This window comes from Phyllostomus hastatus, unplaced genomic scaffold (genome assembly GCF_019186645.2).
Source record: "Phyllostomus hastatus isolate PE091 unplaced genomic scaffold, TTU_PhHast_1.1 phas_contig_348, whole genome shotgun sequence".
NCBI classification, from domain to species: Eukaryota; Metazoa; Chordata; class Mammalia; order Chiroptera; family Phyllostomidae; genus Phyllostomus; species Phyllostomus hastatus.
This window is the reverse complement of record NW_025333860.1, coordinates 1,164,701-1,184,330: the sequence shown is the minus strand read 5'-3', so window position 1 is coordinate 1,184,330 and position 19,630 is coordinate 1,164,701. Positions and strand designations below refer to the sequence as shown.

The 19,630-nt window shown below is 45.8% G+C and overlaps 1 protein-coding gene across 1 annotated transcript; it reads right to left on the bottom strand.

The window, feature by feature from the left end:
* Positions 1 to 516: 516 nt before the first annotated feature.
* Positions 517 to 8,802, bottom strand: DHRS2 (dehydrogenase/reductase 2). The gene is given in 10 exon segments (XM_045841131.1): positions 517 to 628; positions 879 to 934; positions 1,157 to 1,291; positions 1,568 to 1,613; positions 2,622 to 2,692; positions 6,263 to 6,364; positions 6,878 to 6,927; positions 6,930 to 7,054; positions 8,385 to 8,463; positions 8,793 to 8,802. Coding segments are annotated over 10 exon segments (786 nt in total).
* Between the last annotated feature and the right edge of the window lie 10,828 nt (positions 8,803 to 19,630).

Genomic DNA, 19,630 nt, shown 5'->3' with positions numbered 1-19,630 from the left:
TCCCTCCCCACCACTGTGACAGGGGTCTGTGATGGGCCCAGGGCAGCAACAGGAGGCAGGGCATGGGAGAGGCCTATCTGTAGCCATGCTGCCCTTGGCCCAAGAATTTCCGGAATTGATGATATGCTGGACTTTATTTTAGGGAAAAAAAAGTGTACAAAGCAAAAAGAACAGAGAGAAGCAGCCAAGCATCCTTCAGTAGCCTGAGTGTGTAGACCTGTCCATCTGGGTTCCTCAAAGCACCAGCCCTGTGAACTCCTTCAGCTCCACAGCCCCACACCAGAAACCTATATGTTCGTGGGGTCACAGCAGCCAGATCTACTACAGGCACACAGAGGATCCCAAGGATCAGACAGACTACTGGGGGTTCTGCCTCAATCTGGCATGAGCAAGCCTGCTAAGTATAGTCTGGCAGAGCTCTGCACTCTCTCCCCAGACCCTGAAGACCAACTGCATAGCCCTCCCACCCTCAGGCTCCTAGGCCCAGACCCACAGATCTGTGGCCCTCAGGCCCCATCAGAGCCTCGTGGAGTGCCCGGCCACAGCGATGTTCTCGCCCGTGATGTAGCTCGCATCTGGAGAGCACAGGAAGGACACAAGCCCCGCACAGTCCTCTGGCTGCCCGGTCCTACAGGGAAGGCGGGAGGACAGGGCACAGCGTCAGTGATCTCACACTCTGGTTCTGCTGCTCTAGGGCTCACAGGCCCCAGGTGGCAGTGGGCTTCATGGAGTGACAGGGTGGACTCAGCAGGGCTGCTTGCACAGACAGGCTGCCAGCAGAAGGAATGGTCTGCAGACAGGGAGGGTCTGCTCCTGAGATAGACTCAGATGCCCCTCCCCTACACACCCAGACCACTGAAGCCCCAAACCTCACTTGCCTCTGCACCAGCAGGGTTTCCTTGTAGTTGTTCCAAAGAGTCTTGCTCTTATGAAACTGAGCAAAGGAAAGAGATTAAAGAGTTGCTACTGAGAAAACAAGGAGATGGCAGGGCCACAAGGAAGTCAAGTGGCATGTCTGCCTTTCTAAGTGTTGATGGACAGGATCATGGCTGAGTTCAGAGGACGGTGAGGACACGGATCCCCTTTATCTTTAGTCACTGGGAAGGGTTTCCACTTTGCCAGGCTAGGGAAACACAGGACACACCCCAGTGCCCACCACTTGGCTGAAGTCAGTCTCCATTATTCCTGGAACTAGGCAGTTCACCCGGATGCCTTTGGGGGCCAGCTCCTTCGAAAGTGTCCTGTCGAGGCCCAGCAGGGCTGTCTTACTGACAGTGTAGAGACCTACCTCCTGTGATGGGATTAGCAGTGATTAGGAGGATATGGGGATGTCGGGGGAAGTATCACATCAGTTGGAGTTCTTACCTATAGACAATCACAGCTGGCCTGAGTTCAGACCACAAGCACACTCCCTGATCGGTTTCAAGAACAGATGCTGGTCTGAGAGATCCAGCAGGCACATGGGCATTAATTCAGCCCTGGGCAGCAGGAGCAAGTGGGGGTATGTTCCAGGCACTGACCCTGTGGGACTCTAGGGAACTCTTGCCCCCTCCCAACCAGCACTCACCACCTGGGGAATATAAGCTGCAACAGAGGAGACCAGGATGACAACTCTGCTCCTGAGAGAAGACAGACACACACAGAGGGGAGAAAGAGCTAATAAGTCAACACTGACTGAGGCGCTATAATGCAGTCTTTGACTCGTGCAATCCTCACACAGCTCCTACTATTATCCCCATTTTACAGCTGAAGGAACCGAGGCTCAGAGAAGTTCAGTAACACAGCCAATAAGCGGCAGAGCTGGGATGCCAACCCTATCTCTCTGACCCAGGGCCCATGCTGAGAAGAGTTATACTCTTCTGCCTCTGCTGCAAGGAGTGATGAGCAGAGAGTGAGGTGTGTGGGGAAGAGAGCACGGGCATGTGAAGACGCACCAGAGCTGATCAGGATGCCTGTCCATGTACCTCCTCAGGGAAGCAGACAGGCCAGAAGGATTCAAGAAATGGCAGTCAGGAACTTTCTTCTCCCCAAGAGAACCCCCAGCCAGCTCCCAAAGAGTGTGCCTGCAAGGAGAAGCCAGAGAAGCAGAGGTATCCCAAGGGAGGTGGTGGCCCAAGTCCCTATCAGGAGACCCACAGTCAGATATGCAGGATCTGGAACAGGGCAGGGACCCTGGAGACCAAGAAGTAGGGAATGAGCCGGAGGGGGGTGGGGCTGGGATGGCTTCTCCTTGTGGACAGAAATGGGACAAACCCCATCATAGTGTGTAAGTCGGTGAACAGGGATTGTCGAGCTGTGACAGAACCAGATAGGTAAGGGTGTGGATGAACAGCTAAAGGTTAAAGAGCTAAAGCACAGCCTCTTCCCAGACCTGGTGATGTCAGGGCCACTGGAACATGCCTGGGCCCTTGAAACATAGCCCTCATCCTGAAGACACTAGAATTAGAAGCTGTGACTGTGCACAGGATGAGGCAAGGCAGAGGTAGGGAGATGCGGAGCTACCAGAGAGACCACCTCTGTCCTCCCCACTCCCAGCTGTGCTCCTGTGCTCTCCACACTGAATTCCTATGGCTCAGTCTCCCCATCTTGCAACAACCTCTGACTCAGCCCTTTAGCCTTACCCTCTCTTTTCCATGTGGGGCAGCAGCTGGCTCAGCAGCAGGGCTGGAGACTTCACATTGACATTCAAGATCTGGAATCAGGGCAGGGACATTGTGGACAGTGAAAAAGACACAGTCAGGGAGAACCCAGATGTGTGCCATTTGGATAGCCCGGTCCCACATTTGACCCAGGCAGGATGTATTTCTGACTTGCTAATAGTTGGCTAGGCTGGCAGGATAAGGGGTGGGCCTGTAAGCAGAGCCCTGAAAATGCAAACAGCTCAGGGTTCAGGTGAGTGAAGAAAATGTTCAGGCCTTTAAGAGCAGAGCAAAGTTATAAGCAGAGGGCCCTGGAAAAAGATTGAAGAACAGGTGGAGGGAAAGTCTTAGGTAGCAAGAACAAGGCAAATTTTTTTCAAGGAGGAGTTATCTTTTTCTGTCTGTGTTTTTATTTGAATTTGAGGCATACTATGATGCAACAACACAAAACAAATTAATGTAGACATTATACATGAAGAACTAGAGTGGGAAAATAAGTGTTGAAAAATAAGAAAAAGCAAGAGTGAAGTTGGGGCCCACATTTCCCAGCACATAGTCAGGACTGCGCATTATTGTATTAGATGGTCACAGAAATGCATGCTGGGAGGGCCCACACACATGTCGGGTTATTGCAGACCTGGCCCTGAGCTTTCCTGTGGCCAGCACAAAGAGGGAGACATAACAGAGAATCTCGACTCTGTGTCAGGAGCACATGCGCATCCTGTCTGTGACTATAGCCTGGATCTGGGCTCAGACATAACAGTCCCTGAACTTCTGGGAACTCTGTCCTGTGGGTCCAGGGACAGGAAAGGAGTGGGAGAGGAACTGTTAAGGAAAGATGCAGAGACTGAGCTGGGGTCTGAAACAGAGTGTCACTGGGGATTAAGGTGGCAGCAGATGCCTCCTGTGGGGTCTGTGTCCAGTGAGGTCAGCTGTGTCCTGTGCCTCCAAGGAATGAGACTGCACATCTGTAACTGACCGGCCTGCCTGTTGTTTTCCCCACAGTTGTGGGAAAGCAATGAAACCCAAGATGGACCTCAAGGCATTTTATAAGGTCTCTCCTCGGCCTTTGTGCAACAGGAGGAGGGTTTTTTAAAATATACTTTATTGATTATTCTATTACAGTTGTCCCATTTTCCGCCCTTCACTCCCAGCCACCCTGCACACCCTCTCCCACCCACATTTCCCCCCTTTAGTTCATGTCTGTGTGTCTTACTTATAAGTTCTTTAGCTTCTACATTTCCCATAGTATTCTTGCCCTCCCCTTGTCTATTTTCTGCCTACCATCTATGCTACTTATTCCCTTTACCTTTCCCCCTCTCTCCTCCTCCCATTCCCCTGTTGCTAACCCTCCATGTGATCTCCATTTCTGTGGTTCTGTTCCTGTTCTAGGTGTTTGCTTAGTTTGTTTTTGTTTTTAGGTGTGGTTGTTAATAATTGTGAGTTTGCTGTCATTTTACTATACATGTTTTTTATCTTCTTTTTCTTAGATAAGTCCCTTTAATATTTCATATAATAAGGGCTTGGTGATGATGAACTCCTTTAACTTGACCTTATCTGAGAAGCACTTTATCGGCACTTCTATTCTAAATGAAAGCTTTGCTGGATAGAGTATTCAGGGATATAGGTCCTTGCCTTTCATGACTTGGAAAACTTCTTTCCAGCCCCTTCTTGCCTGTAAGGTCTCTTTTGAAAAATCAGCTGACAGTCTGATGGGAACTCCTTTGTAGGTGACTGTCTCCTTTTCTCTTGCTACTTCTAGGATTCTCTCCTTCTGTTTAATCTTGGGTAATGTAATTATGATGTGCTTTGGTGTGTTCCTCCTTGGGTCCAACTTCTTTGGGACTCTCTGAGCTTCCTGGACTTCCTGGAAGTCTATTTCCTTTGCCGGATTGGGGAAGTTCTCTTTTATTATTTGTTTAAATAAGTTTTCAATTTCTTGCTCTTCTTCTTCTCCTTCTGGCACCCCTATGATTTGGACGTTGGAATGTTTAAAGATATCCTGGAGGTTCCTAAGCCTCTCCTCATTTTTTTGAATTCTTGTTTCTTCATTCTTTTCTGTTTGGTTGTTTCTTTCCTCCTTCTGGTCCATTCCATTGATTTGAGTCTCAGTTTCCTTCCCATCACTATTGGTTCCCTGTACATTTTCCTTTATTTCACTTAGCATAGCCTTCATTTTTTCATCTAATTTGCAACCAAATTCAACCAGTTCTGTGAGCATCCTGATCACCAGTGCTTTGAACTGTGCATCCGATAGGTTGGCTATCTCTTGGTCGCTTAGTCATATTTGTTCTGGAGCTTTAATCTGTTCTTTCATTTGGGCCATTTTTTTTTTGCCTTGACTTGCCTGTTATATAGTGAGGGGTGGAGCCTTAGGTGTTCACCAGGGCAGGGTAACCCACATCACTGTGTTGTGACACTATAGGTGGGGCAGGGGTCTGAGAGGGAACAATGGTGGTTGCTCCACTCACTGCTGGCTTTCAGTCCCTTCTGCTGCTTCCCCAAAGCAAACTGGACCCTTCTGGTGCTGATTCCTCTGTGGGTGGGTTTGTGTACATTCTCCAACCCAATGGGTCTCTCCAACGAACTCTCCTGTGAGGCTGGGAGTTCCTCCTGGCACCTCAACCCCCACAGATGTTATCAATTGGTGTTTTGAGGCTCTATTTCCCCACGCTAGAGCCATGGGTTGTGTGTTCTGTCTCGCTCCCCAGTCTCTCCTGGTTTATCTGTGTGAGAATGTGGGACCACCTGGTCCGCCAGATGCCTTGTGCACTGCGCCCCTCCACAACCTCCTCCTCGCTGGGTCTGCCCACTGCTGCCTCCCCCGCCCCCAGGTTGGCCAGCCGCCACTTTTTTTGCCGGACCCCTCTCCACATGGCCGCCTGACTCTGCCCCTTCTACCAGTCTGGAAGAATGTGTCTATTTTCACTCCTTGGCTGTCGGACTTCCATACAGTTCAGTTTTCTGTCAGTACAGGTTGTTTTTATGTTTCTAAGTTTTTGGTGTCCTTATTTTGGTTGTGTGAGGAGGCACAGTGTGTCTACCTATGCCTCCATCTTGGCCAGAAGTCCACAGGAGGAGAGTGTTTAAGTGAACTCAAATTGAGTTGGGACCTCTGAGCCCACGAGAAGCTGATGGGTGTGTCCAGGCCTGACAGGTGCAGCAGATTCATTTGAGGGACAGTGAGGAGCCCTGGTCTAGGAAGGCAGAGAATCTCAGCAGCAAGTATGAGTCACCAAACAGGAGCACCACCACCAATATAAATCCCACAGAAGGATGTAAGACATAAATTGGTGACAGAAAACAGAGACCTTAGGATTCGTGAGTCCTGCCAAGAGCAGAGACTTACTCCCACAGCTGTGTTCCCAGAGACTGGAAGATGCCTGGCACATAGCAAGCCCTGACTAAATATTTGCTGAATGAATAAATGCAAAAAGGTTGGGAAGAGAAAAGAAAGCAGAGTGTCAGTACTCGCTTTAAAAATACACAAACAACAGGGCACACTGGGACAAAAGGTCAGACCTCTATTTACAATAAAGGTGGGAGGGAGGGAAGAGTCCCAGTGGGCTGGGCCCTCTGGAGACCCACATCAATCCCTCAGTGAGCTCCCAGCAGTCTCTTACCTTGTCCCAAATCTCCTCACTGGCCCCCAGAGTGCCCCCAACCCAGGGGTTCACTGCAGCGTTACACACCAAGAAGTCCACAGCCCCACTGTGTTCCAGGGCCTGAGGGAAAAGGCAAGGCATAGGGGCGGGTGAGTGTGGTGAGGGGCTGAAGAGAGCCCCCCCAGGTACATGTGCATCAAGGCAAAGCTTACAGAGTAGATACTGGATCAGCCATGGATGGCAAAAGACTCCTGTGAGAACAAAACTCCTAGTGAAGGTAGATGCCCTGGATGGGCCAGAGGCAGGCTCTCTGTGCTAAGGGTCTCAGAGAGCAGGGTCTTCTCCCGGAATCCTTCTGTGTGCTAGGGATGGGGAAATTCCTTCACACCTTTCAACCACAGTTCTCTCAGGGTGTAGGGACTGGGGTGGAGGGCAGAGGTTCCTCTCATGAACAGGCCACTTTGCAGAAAGTCAGTGTCTGCCCAGTTAGACTGAGCAATCATGATCTCTGGATGTGTTTGTTCGAAGCCCTCCACACCCCCATCCCGGAGCCTACTCCTCCCGGGGCTGAACAGTGAGGAAAATGTTCTGCATGTTCTCCTCCCTGTATCCTTTCACCCCTTGTCCCCTCACCGTGGCCACCAACTGCTCCCGGTCCTCGGCCTTACCCACATGGCATATGTGCCTGTCACACTCAGCCCTTCCCCTTGCAGCGCTGCCACCGCCCGGTCCTCGTTCTGCTGCTTTCGTCTGCTGATCACCACGTGAGCCCCGTCCTGAGCCAGACGGTGGGCAATGGCAAAGCGGATCCTGTGGGCAGAAATGGCTGTGATGGCTTCGGCCCTCCCCACCCTTCTTTGAGGAGTCTGATCGTGAGACACTAACTGAGTTCCAAAATGTGGTCCAAGAGCTGCCTCCCAATCTTTTGAGTGGGAAAGTGGAACTACTGAAAGGCTTCCTATACATGTGGCCTTCAACAACATTAAGCCAGTTAATTCTCACAACTCTATGTATAATACTCATATAAATGAGAAATTTTTGATATCAACTTAGTAAAAGGAATTTGAGAAAGTAGTGCTCCATCAGAACACGTGTAAAAGAGCTGGGCACCTCGCCTCAATTGCAGAGAATCTTGAACTACCCAGTGTTTTCTCCCTTGATTCTAGCCAGAGGCCTCTGGTGTAAATTGCACTTTCTCTGAGCCTTGCGACTTTCCTCTGCTCTGCAGCTTAAAAACGTTGATGCTGAGAATGAGAATATGTTCTGCCCCCTCACTTTAATGTCCTTACTTTAAGGAGGTCTGGTACTCATCCTGACTAGGGCTGTTTGAGGCCATGTGATCAAGGGCTGAAGGCACATTTCCCTGCTCTCACATAAACTGGGCAGTTTGGAATTTTGAATTATTCATTTGTAATGAGGGCTGGGCATTGGGGACACACAGATTTAAAACAGTATGGGGATCTGAAACTCCAGAATATTAAACAGTTCTAAAATAAAGGGATGTAAATTATAACATTATAGACCATGAAAGGTCAGAAAGAAGACAATGCCCGGAAGCACTGAACACCAGAATTCTCCCCTCTTCCCGCCTGCGGTAATGACTCATTATAGACCCCAGCCCTTTGTGGCAGTTGGAGGATGAGTGGAATAGGAGGGCCATAGGAGGAGATGTGAGGAAGAGGTTCATCCATGAAATCTCTCTGAGCTGGTCTGAGACATCACCCTGCCCAGTGCCCTGCTGCTGGTGGGCCCTCTGCTGTCAGTGGAATCTGTCAGTCTGGGAGACCAGTAAGTCTTGGGCTTCTCCATATTGGACCAGGTCCCTAAAAGACCATGGCCATATACCCATTCTGATGAGGATAACAAGTTAAATATCATAGGGTTATTCAGTCAGTAAGTAGCAGAGACTAGATTCAAACACTGCTCTGATTGAGTCAGAAGCAGCTGATTTTCCAAATATATCATTCTTGGAACTTAGAGACCAGATGTTTTAGGAAGACATGATGAGATTTGGAGTTAATTATAAATGTCAGGGCTGTGGAATGAGGTGGGGTGTCCAGACGGATGTGTGAGAAGGACAGACCCTCTCCAGCATGGGGACTCTAACATCTCTTGGGCACTTGGATTCCCATTCACTCACCCATATGTGGACCCAGTGATCACAGCCACGTTCCCAGCCAGGGCACTGCTCCTATGTGCCCTTCTGCTGTTCATTCTTGCTGAGAGAAAGACCGAGGAGCAATGAAGACCCTTAAAGGCCCACAATACAGACCTGAACATGGTAGTCACTGTCTGTCCACCCTCCTCCAGGACCCAGTGCTGAGGAAAAACCTGGGAAGACAATCATGTCATGAGCCATGTTAGGATCTGTGTCTCCACACATCCTTCATGGGAGGGTTCTGCCAAAGTTTCTGATAGGTGTCCTACCACTTTCAAACTTACCAGGAAGGAACAGAGCTGCTCATGTCCTTACATGACCTGTTCCCTAGATGGGCTTCCCCATGATGCTGGCCCTTGGTAGACGCCTGAGTGATCTTGCCTGACTTACCTTCAACCATCCCTGACCCCCTCCATAAAGGACTATCACAGCACTCTTCCGAGAGTCACCTTTGTGCTTCCCTCTAAACATCTATTCTTCCACAAGAAACTACGTTGAACTTTCTTCTCAACTTTCCTCAGCCTGCTGTAACCTCCTCTTCCATCAGTTTCCCACCTGAAGCAACACAATTGCTTCCTCATCGGATACATTAAATGTGCCAGCATTTCTCACAGGCAAGTTGCTTCCTCTCATCACAAATGACTATCATCCAACTGTAGATAAAAGTTCAGCCACTCCTTCCTTGTTTCAAACACTTTCATAGGGCCTGTACCCTCACCCCTCCTGACCCCAGACCATACTGTTGAGGCCCATCTGCCCAAAGATCCCATGTCATTTGTGTCATTGTAACTGTATCAGCAACATCTCATATCTGCAACAACTTTCTCTCAACCCACACCTTTCATCCCAAACCCCCTCACCTTCTTACTCGGAGATCAAGGAACAGTAGTTTTCCTAGGCTGGCTGCTTCAGAAACATAGTCAGAAACCAAGTAGGGTTTTTTTTGGAGACAACCTTGGGAAGCAATGTTAGGAAAATGGAGGGAGTGAGACAGAAGGAAAGATAGCCGATAAATGACAGATTTCAAGGGGGTTAAGTTTATGGGTACTAGAAGACCAATCCTGCTGAGGAACTCTGAGCCATAGTTATGAGTTTCACAGTTATCCCACTCAAAAATCAAGAACACTGGACTGAGGATGACTAAGATCACTGTTTCCAGGACTGCAGGTTTAGCACTGAAGGACCAACATTTCAGGAAGCTGCTCAGTCATAGGCAAACCAGACAGCTGATTACCCACAGAGGGGTCTATTTCCACTCCTGTCAGTTACAATATTGTCAGTATTGTCCTTGGGAAGAAGTGGAGCTTAATCCCTTCTTCCATGAGGGTGGAATCCCCCAACTACTGAAGTATCCCTCCGTAACTTTAGCTGCCACACATGGGAGCCCAGCCAGTCCTCTTGTGCTTCCTCCAGACTCCCTACAATCACATTGTGGTGAAGTAGTTTCTTCTGTCTATCCTTGGATATAAGGCTTCTCTCCAGCTAGTGTGCTGTTGGTTATTCAGGACAATTTCTCTAAAATTTAGTTATGAATTCCACTTGGTCCTGGGAGGAGGTTAATGTAGCTTCCATTCACTCCTCCACCATCTTTCTCCTCTTTTCATATATTTTGAACTGGGTATTGTGTTGTATGGCCACATTGTTGATTTTATACATGCATCCTATAGCTACCAACTGCTGAATTATCTTATTAATTTAATATCTTGTCATAGAGTCTATGCTTAGCAAATATTGAGTTTTTCCCTTCCTATGAGTCCTTATAGCTTGATTCCATTTTTTAAAAGATTTTATTTATTTATTTTTAGAAATAGGGGAAGGGAGAGAGATTGAGAGGGAGAGAAACATCAATGTCTTCAAGATACATTAATTGGTTGTCTCTTATATGCCCCCAACTGAGGACCTGGCCTGCAAGCCAGGCATGTGCCCTGACTCTGAATGGAACTGGCAACCTTTCAGTTCAAATTCTGACAGTCAATCTACTGAGCCACACCAGCTAGGGCTACTTCCTTTTCTTATTAATTGTATAAATTAGAACATCCATAATAAGCCTGAGTAGTAGGGGTGCTACAGGCATCCTTGCCTTATCCCTGATTTCCATGGGCATATAGTTAGGATTCATCTTTGTTATTTTTTAAAAGATTTTATTCATTTACTTTTAGAGAGAGAGGAGGGAGGAAGATAAAGAGGTAGAGAAACATTAATGTGCAAGAGAAACATCCATCAGCTGCCTGTCACACCTCCCCAGCTGTGGGCCTAGCCAGCAACCCAGGCAAGTGCCCTGATTAGGAATCAAACTGGTGAGTTTTCAGTTTGCTCAATCTACTGAGCCACACCAACCAGAGTGAGATTCATCTTCAAATGCTATTTATTGAAGGTGTTTGGCAGGATTCCATATTGGCTTAAGAAAATTTCCTTCCAGTTCTACTTTGCTAAGAGTTTTTAGATTTTAAATACTACAGAAGAAAATTTTGTTTTTATTAAGATGATCAACATCTGGCCAAGGTGAAGGTGTACATAGAGATGCTTTGCTTCCTCACACAACCAAAAGAAGGACAACAACCAATTAAAAAACAAAAAACAACCAAAACTGCCAAAAAATCAAACTGTAGGGAAGTCCAACAACCAAAGACTTAAAGAAGAAACATTGATCCAGACTGGCAGAAGGGGCAGAGTTGGGCAGCCAGGGCAGAGAGGACATGCAGCATGGCAGCTGCTGGCAGCCCTGGCAGGCGAGGCGGGGCTGGTGAACTAGCTGGTCCCATATTTGTGTGTGGATAAACTGGTAGGAACAACTGGGGTCAAGAGAGACCATGCAACCCAGGGTGAGAGCACTGGGAAATAAAGCCTTAAAACCTCTACCTGTAGAAATCTTATGGGGTTGTGGCAATGGGAGAAACTTCCAGTTTCACAGGAGTCTGTTGGAGGGACCCACAGGGTCCTAGAACCTACACAAACTGACCCACCCGGAAATCAGCACCAGAAGGGCCCAATTTGCTTCTGGGTAGCAGGGGAAGTGAATGCAAGTGGAGTGAGAGCCTGACAGCATTGTTCCTTCTCTGAGCCCTCCCCCACAGACAGCACCACAATGCAGCCAAGTGGGTTGCTCCAACCTGGCAAGTACCTAAGGCTCTACCCCTTACAACATAACAGGTATGCCAACACAAAGAAATATGGCCCAAATGAAAGAACATACCAAAACTCCAGAAGAAGAGTTGAGAGACGAGGAGATAGACAGCATATCAGATGGAAAGTTCAAAACACTGGTTACAGATGCTCACAGAAATGATGCTTACAGACACAAAATAAAGCAGGAAATGAAGGTGATACAAAGTGAAATAAAGGAAAATATACAAGAACCAACAGTGAAGAGAAGGAAACCAGGACTCAAATCAATAGTTTGGAACAGAAGAAAGAAATAAACATCCAACTGGACCAGAATGAAGAAACAGGAATTCAAAAAAAAAAAAAATGAAGAAAGGCTAAGGAACCCCTGGAACAACTTTAAATATTCCAACATCTGAATCATAGGGGTTCCAGAAGGAGAAGAGGAAGAACAACAAATTGAAAACTTATTTGAAAAAATAATGAAGGAAACTTCCCCAGTGTGGTGAAGGAAATAGACATGCAAGTCCAGGATGCTCAGAGAGTCCCAAAGAAATTGGACTCAAGAAGGAACACACCAAGGCACATCATAATTAAGTTACCCAAGATTAAAGATAACGAGAGACTCTTAAAAGCAGCAGGAGAAAAGAAGACAGTTACCCACAAAGGAGTTCCCATAAGACTATCTGCTGATTTCTCAAAAGAACCTTGCAGGCAACAAGGGGCTGGAAAGAAGTATTCTAAGCCATGAAACGCAAGGACCTACCTCCAAGATTACTTTATTCAGCAAAGCTATCTTTAAGAATGGAAGGGTAGATAAAGTGCTTCCCAGATAAGGTCAAGTTAAAGGAGTTCATCATCCCCAAGCCCTTATATGAAATGTTAAAGGAACATGTCTATGAAAAAGAAGGAAATCAAAACTATGAACAGTAAAATGACAACAAATTCACAACTATCAACAGCTGAACCTAAAAAACAAAAACCAAATAACCCCCACAAAACTAAACAACAACAAAACAGGAACAGAATCACAGAAATGGAGATCACATGGAAGGCTATCACTGAGGGGGGAAGGGAAGAGGATGGGGGAAAAGTACTTGGAATAAGAGTCATAATCGGTAGGTACAAAATAGACAGGAGAAGGTTAAGAATAGTATGGGAAATGGAGAAGCCAAAGAACTTATATGTACAACCCATGGACATGAACTAAAGTCGGGGAATGATGGAGGAAGAGGGGTGCAGGGCAAAGGGAGATAAAGGGGAGAAAAATGAGACAATTTTAATAGCATAATCAATAAAATATACTAAAAAGTGATCATATGGATGGATCTTTTCATCTATTGATTTATTTTATCACTGGATTATAGTCATGTTTTCTTTTGGTGACCAGTAGTGTTCTTGGGATAATCTTCACATGGCCATTATTTAATTTGCATATATACTACTACAACAACTTTGTAATTATTACATTTATATTCATCTTTGTGATTGGTTTATAATTGTCCTTATCCTGGTTCAGACTTGGTTATTTAAAAATGGATGGAGGCTTAAGTTCCATTAGGACGTGCAAAGCCAAAAGAGAATATCACTCCCACCATAATGATGACCATGTGCCAACTTTTATGTGCCCATTCTCCTGTCAGTCCCCAGAATTTGGGCCCAGTGACTTTTGATAACATTCTGATGCTTTCAAATACACAAAAAAATCTCTAGTTTTTCCAGTTAATTTGGGGACAGTTGGTCCTGGCTTGGTTTGCAGCTCTTCATTCTACAAATAAAAAAAAAAACAAAGATATGACCTACAGAATATTTTACAATAACAAGGCACATAAATTGTCAATAAAATTTTCCACCCGAGAGAGAGAGAGAGTGAGAGAGAGAGAGAGAGCATGAGAACTATATTCTCTGACTTCAATTCTGTAGAAAGCTTGGAAAATTTTTTGACAAGTAGAATAAGGAAAACAGATACAAAACAATTAAACAAGGCCAAACAATCTGAGCAATTTACAGGCAGCAAAGGAATCCCAAAGCTTTATCTTTCCTAACCAAGAACACATAAGAGCAAATGTTTTACATACTCCAGACTACACTGGGGCAGATCAGCCTCTGTCCCAGTCCCTTGTCGATGAGGTTCTTCAAAAATAACACTAGCCAGAAAATAACCCTGACCCCTCTATACACACACTTTGATGAATCAACATATTGAAGGACATGTGGAAGGCTGATCAATATTCTGTTAAGATCCTCCCGTGAGACCTCCCTTAGGACTCCTGCAGGCCAAAGAAAGATAAAAAAGCTTCACGACAAGGGACTCACTGTGTGCTCTCACTAGAGCATGCCCACATCTTATATTTTTGCTCTCTTTCTCCAAAACTCTAAGAGTCTCCACAAGACTTGCAACCAGGGGAGCAGCGGACAGGGGCAACTCATCCTGGGTTTAGCCCAAGCACCTGTTGGTAAGGCCTCTTTTTTCTGACTTTCTCTCTGCTGTTGCTTCTACTACCTTAAGCCCTTCCTTTCACTGTCCCCAGCTTTAATAAACATACTCTCAAAATCCCCTGGACTCGTGTTATGAAATCTTCCCTGCATGAACTCAAGAATGCACACACTACTGGCCATCCTGAGGCAGATCCACACCAGGCCCAATGCCTGTCCTGTAACAGTTTGGTTATCCAGATATGGTGTCCACTCAATTCCTCTTCTGTCACTCTCTTTCTGATTTACCTTTCCTGTCACTTCTCATCATTGCTGTGGGGGAAACCTACCTGTCAGCTGAGGAGTAAATCCTTCATCAAAACATACCTCACCAACACTGAGATAGAAAGTAAGCCTGCCCTCTGGACATGGAGTCACCTGCCCACGCAACCATCCTTAGGTGACACACCTGGGTGACAGGGTGTGGTAGGCAAGGACCTACATTACCTCTGATGTCTGAAGGAACCTTTCCCTGTTCAACCCCAGTCCTCGTTTTGCTCTCTGCTGTTGGGTGTCATGCCGCACCTTATCTTCTGTCATGGGTTTCTTTTTCTCTTATTTAAACAACTTTTTGGGGTGTGATTCCTTGAATTGGGGATGAGACTTTCTTTGTTTCCACAGCTCATTCACAGTCTTTGAAGCTTTCTGTTGAGAGTCTCATCAAGTCTTCACACTGGGTAATTAGCCTATAAACAAGGCTAATAAGGTAATTGAAGGAAAATCTAACAAATGAGTCTTTTTAAACACCCTAAGTGCTCCTGGAGGCCCAGGAGCTGCTGCGGTCCCTGGAACAATAGGGAAATTAATGCCCGCCCCCCGCGCCGCAATTCTGTGCAGGCTGTGGGAGACTGTAGGACAGCTTCCCCAGCTCTATGTAAAGGACGAAAGGGCCACGTTTAAAACTTGAGCAGTGAAGTCACCCAGGCCTGATACCTCGGCTCCTCTTCTCCAACCACCTTAAAAGTTGTCGAGGACACTAAAACAGCTCACTTTTGAGCTCACTAAAGGAATGCAATAATAACCAAGAATCCAAACGAGTAACTTAGGTTAATCTTTTTTAGAGTTATAAACATAACATAAATGTTTGTTTTTGCCTGGGTTTACAAAAAAGATTCATGTTATGTATATTATGTGTCTTAAAAATGTGAATGTGTTTGCCAATGAAATAACCTATTTAGAGAATTTATGAAGTGTTTATGAATTTGCCAATTTAAAGAATGCTAATTACTTACTTTCTTTCTTTCTTTTCTTATTGTTGTTCAAGTACAGTTGTCTCCATTTTCTCCCCACCACTCCCCCCGACCCTAGCCATCCCCACTTCCCACCCTCGATCCTACCCAATTTGGCTTTGTCCATGTGTCCTTTATACATGTTCCTTGACGACCCTTCCCCCATCTTCTCCTGGTATCTCCCTCCCCTCCCCTCTGGTTACTGTGAGTTTGTTCTTAATTTCAATGTCTCTGATTATATTTTGCTTGCTTGTTTGTTTCACTGAAAATGGAATTTTTAAGGGCCAACTAAAAGGAACTAGGTAAGTAACAGAAGGTTGGTGTCATTTGTAGAAGGTTTGTGCAGGTTAAATAAGGATTGTGGAGGAAAATGAAACAAAAAGAGAAGGAATTGAGGAAGTAAAGATAAGAAAGGAATAGAAAAGAAAGGAACATACCTATTACAGGGAGGAAGGACAGTGGAAAAAAGATTTTTCTGAATGGAAAAATGGGCCAAAAAATATAAAATAAAATAAAATAAATAAAATAGGCAAGGCACATACATAGCTGGTGAAGCAGAGTAGTAATGTTAATGATGAATGAAAATGCCCAGAAGCTCCCTTTAATTTTTCAAAACCAATTGTTATTTTTCCACAAAAGCCCCAGGTACAGCTGACAATAGGAAACAAACCAACTTAATGTCCAAAGTACACAAACATGGACACTGAGTCTGCCAAGGGCGGAGCATTTCTGGGAGTGCATTTCATCCAGCAGGCAGCCCCAGACATCAAGAGAAAGTTACCAAAACTAGCCTTGGGACTCCAGGCCACCACTGAGCAACTGGTAGAGATAGCCTTCAGTGTTTTAAACAACCAACACAGGGCAGAGGAGAAGCAAAAAGCCATCCAGCAGAAACAAAAGACTCACTTGATAGCCACAGCTTTAAGTCCTATACTGCCTCTGGGTCACCTAGCTCCCAGACTGCAAAGAACATCAAAGGGGCGATGCTATTCCTGCAGACAAGGACAGGGAGCAGGGAGTGCCCACGACTGACTCAGGCACCATGCCCATCTGCCAAGGCAAAGGCATTTGGAAAAGTGAATGGCTTAGGCTCCAAAGGGAACCTAGTGCCTCCAAACCAATGATGGTCAAAACACCTGAGAATTAACAGTGTCTGAGGTCTCCTACTGCCCCCATTGACCATCTGATCATCAATCACACCAGAGGCAGGTAAGCCTCTGACCCTGATGTGGCAGATAAGCCCATTGTGTTTTTATCAGACACGGGGTAGCTTACTCTTCTCTGACTCACTAACCAGGGCCTTTCTTCCAAACCTGTTTGATCGCTGGGGTAAATGGGCATCCTCAGTGCTACCATTTCACTCAACTGCTCAGCTGCAGCCTCTGGAATCTCACTTTTACTCATGCATTTCTTGTATTTCTGGGGTGCCCCATTTCCTTATAATGGAGTAACAACACCCTGTCTAGTCTAGGAACTACCATAACCCTAGGAGCAATAGCCATAGAAGATAATGAACCCTTCTTGTTATGCCTGATGTCCAATCTAACTTCTCACCCTGAACCAGAAGTTAATAATATTCCAGAATCTGTCCTTGTCCATGTCAACCCCGAGGTACGGGAAACTAAACATAGTCCCTGCCAAGATAGCTCTAAAACCAGGGATACCCCACCCTAACAAAAGACAATAGCCTCTAAAACCTGAGGCTGTAAAAGGGATAGAACCTCTCACTGAAACATATATAAAGCATAGGCACCTCAGGCCCTGCCAGTCCACAGGTGATACTCCTATTGCCCCAGGACGAAGGCCAAACACAGAATACCTGTTTGTTCAAGACCTAAAGGCAGTAACTGAGTCTGTAATTCCAGTACATCCTGTAGTTCCAAACCCCTACACTATCTTAACATAAATCCCAGGAAAAGCCAAATATTTTACTGTATTAAACTAAAAGTATGCCTTTCTCTGCACCCCCCTTCATCCTGACTCCCAGGACTTGTTGGCATTTGAATGGACTAACCCACAAACTGGGAAAACTTGGCAACAAACATGAACTATGCTCCCTGGGGGCTTTACCGACAGCCCACATGTGTTTAAAGATGCTTTAGCCAAAGAGATACAGCAGAGAGACAAAGAATAGCACTTGGGGTTCTCACCCAGAAATTGGGCCTGACTCCAAGGCCGGTAGCTTACTTTTCAAGACAATTAGATCCCATAGCAGCTCTCCTAGTAGAAGAGGCTAATGCTCTCACTAGGGCAGCCACGAGAAGTACAAACCCCCATCAAGTACAAGCCCTTTTAGAAATAAAGGGACATCAGCAGCTCACGAGGCAAAGCTAAATAAACACCAGGTTCACCTCTTAGACTCTCCTGGATTAACCCTGAACATTTGCCAAACTCTCAATCCTGCCACCTCCCTACCAATAAATGCGGAAACTCAGGTCACACAGAAATTTTGAACAAGTATATTCAGGCAGGCCTAACCCAAAAGATAAACTTTTACCTAATCCTGAAGCAGAGTGGTTTATGGATGGCAGCAGTTTTATAGAAGATGGGGTCCGAAAGGCCAGGTACTGCATTGTCAGTCTTCAGGAAATAATAGAGGCAAACCCCCTGCCCCTTTCTACTTTGGCCCAAAAAGCTAAACTCATAGCATTCACTAGGGCCTTACAATTACGGGGAAACCTCTGGTGTTTCCTATATGTACACTGACTCAAAATGTGGGTTTCTACTATCACATGCTCATGCTGCTATTTTGAAGAAAGAGAACTTTAAAAGCCAAAAACTCCTCCATAACACCATAAAAGAATTTTAGAATTCCTAACAGCTGAAACACTCCCTCGAGAAGTAGCAGTAATATACGATGGAGTCACCAAAAGGGGAACACATATAATCAAAAACAACACATTGGCAATTTGGGCAGCTAAGATAGCAGAACATTCTTCAACCATCACCCTAGAAGCAGCTCTGCTCCCCAACCTCCTTCAGCCCCCAGAAGGCCCTTCCTCTACATGGAGCAGGTCTCTTGGGCTTCAGAGAACGGATTCTCTAGGGACCCAACAGGCTGAATGTCAATGGATAGTAAACTTTTATTACCTCAGACCTTAAAAAGGAAATGCTCCACGATGACACTCACTTGAGAGATGTTCTTGCCACTGTTATCTCCCAGCTGTTGTGACACAAGGACTTTATAAGACTGAAGAAAGTGACCTGCAGGTGTGTACTCTGCTCCAGAAATAATGCCCTGGGTCACCTCCACCGCCTCCCTTCCTGATGCCAATACAACGCGGAGGTACTACATCCCTGGGGAAGATTGGCCAACTGATTTCACTCAGATGTCCCCTTTAGCTGAATTTCAATATTTGCTAGAATTTGTAGACATTTTGCCAGATGGATTGAAGCCTTTCCTACCAGAAAACAAAAGACTACTGAGGTACGAGTACTTACTAAAAGAAATCTTACCAAATTTGGGACTAATTCTTTCATAGCCAAGATTTCGCAACAGCTGGCTCAAGCTTTAGAAATCAACAATCATGTACACCCATGATGGAAACTTCAGTCCTCAGTTAAGGTAGAAAGAGTTAATCAAACCCTATAAAGGACGCTAGCCAGGCTATACCAAGAAACCTGAGTCCTGGGTGTTTATGTAACTCATAGGTCTCCTGAGAATGAGCTGCACCTAAAGAAATGTTACAAGTTAGCCACTTTGAACTCAACTATGGCAAGCACTTTCTTGGATCTGACCTGCTAATAGATGAGGAAATCTTCCAGCTGTTATCTTACACCATTAATCTAGGACAAGCACAAAAAAACATTACAGGAATATGGAAACAAAATTCTACCTGGTCCCAATAAAAACTACGAACACAAACAAGTTAAACTGGGAGACATGGTCTATTTAAAATCTGGAGGAACAATTGTCCCAAATCCCAACTACAACACAGATGGAAGGGCGCACCTCATGATCTCCTGAGCCCTTCCCCAACTGCAGTAAGCTCACAGGGATACCCAGTTGGGTCCACTCACTGAGTTAAACCTATATCTTATGTGTCCCCAAAGGAACCACAACCTAAGATCTATTTTTATGAGCCCACCAAAGACTTGAAGTTCCTCTTCAAGAAACAAAAACCTGTACTGATAAGTAATACAATGGCTAGGCCTTAATATAATTGTCTTTCTCATTTTCTGACATTCTCTTACTAGCCACTCAGCCTTCTTCCTCTGGCAGGGAATTTTTCTGTCCCTGTTGGATTTAACCCTTACCAGATAAAGTCCCTGGTCCTCCACTCCACTAACCTTCTTGCCAAATTTATCACCTCTAGGATACAACAATTCCATGTCAGGATGGTGACACTTCAGGGACTTTAGCCCACTCTTACTACAGAAGAATCACCCAATAGCCTTTCTGCTCCAGTCTCACATCCCATT